The 1,211-nt window shown below is 41.6% G+C and overlaps 1 protein-coding gene across 1 annotated transcript in view; it reads left to right on the top strand.

Annotated features, from left to right (window-relative positions):
* Positions 1–362: 362 nt before the first annotated feature.
* LOC106874196 (uncharacterized) overlaps positions 363–1,211 on the top strand; it is a 119,099-nt gene continuing 118,250 nt past the window's right edge. Inside the window, exon 1 of the mRNA XM_014921854.2 lies at positions 363–712. Within this exon, the coding sequence (XP_014777340.1) occupies positions 662–712 (51 nt within the window). The 5' untranslated portion in view covers positions 363–661. The remainder of the gene's footprint in view (positions 713–1,211) is intronic.

Here is a 1,211-nt window from a genome sequence, read left to right as displayed (position 1 = left end):
TATACTCATTCAAATGAATTCAACATTTGGACACACACACACAAACGCAGACACACACGCGCACACACACACACACACACACACACACACAAACGCACGCACATTCGCATACACACACAGACATGCACTCGCATATATATATATACATACATACACTAAGACACTATCAAACTAACATTAAAGCACCCTGCATACAATACTGAAACGAAAGTAACATACATAGTAAACACACACACACACACACACACACACACACACACACACACACACACACACACACACACACACACACCTATGCGCATACAGTCACCCAAGTGCACACATACAAGCAGATAACCGCCGTGAAGACGAACACACAAACACACATGTGTATTGTAACCAGCACAGGCGCACTCGCACAAACGCACAAAGCGTCTGTGCACAATATATACTCACACAGACAGACAGAGACAGGCACGGACACACATACACATACACATACACACAACTCTAGACAGACACATACCTCTATCGAAAGTAGGAGCCAAGCTTAACGAACGATCGTGGCCCTGTTCACAGTTCGCTATCGGAACCGTACAAGACATTCTCTTCAGTTCTCGCTCTTTCTCTTTTCCCTTTTTCCTATTGTTCGCAGACTTTTTACAACGGCTAAAAGTGGATAATGGCTAGGAAACATTTGCCCACCTCGATGATTGTCGAACGTGCTAACAGAGTAAGTAAGAAATTTTGAATTTCTATATCGTTTCGAAAGCACTGACCGCTTATTTGAATATGCGAAAAGAGAGAGAGAGAGTTAAGAAGCTAGTGAGAGAAGAGATAGTTTACTTTGCTCTATGAGACTTTCGCACCAGACATACAAACTTTATTTTCACTTACTCTCAGAAAGAAGCATTGTTTCGTTTGGTTTGCTGAGAAACAATTGTGTGCGTGTGTGAGAGAGAGAGAGAGAGTGTGTGTGTGTGTGAGAGAGTGTATGTGTATGTGTGTGCGCGCGCGTGAGTGTATGTGAGTGTGTGTGTGCGCGCGTGTGTCAGTGCGTGCGCGCATGAGTCTTTATGTATACATATTTATTTATTTATTTATGTGTTTCAGCCAAGTGGCTGCGGTCATGCTGGTGCACCACCGTGATATATATATATATAAATGTATAAGAAAGGTGGTGGTACAGTAGTGTGATATATATATATATATATATATATATATATATATAT

Source organism: Octopus bimaculoides, chromosome 10, assembly GCF_001194135.2.
Source record: "Octopus bimaculoides isolate UCB-OBI-ISO-001 chromosome 10, ASM119413v2, whole genome shotgun sequence".
NCBI classification, from domain to species: Eukaryota; Metazoa; Mollusca; class Cephalopoda; order Octopoda; family Octopodidae; genus Octopus; species Octopus bimaculoides.
This window is presented reverse-complemented; position numbering and strand designations above follow the sequence as displayed.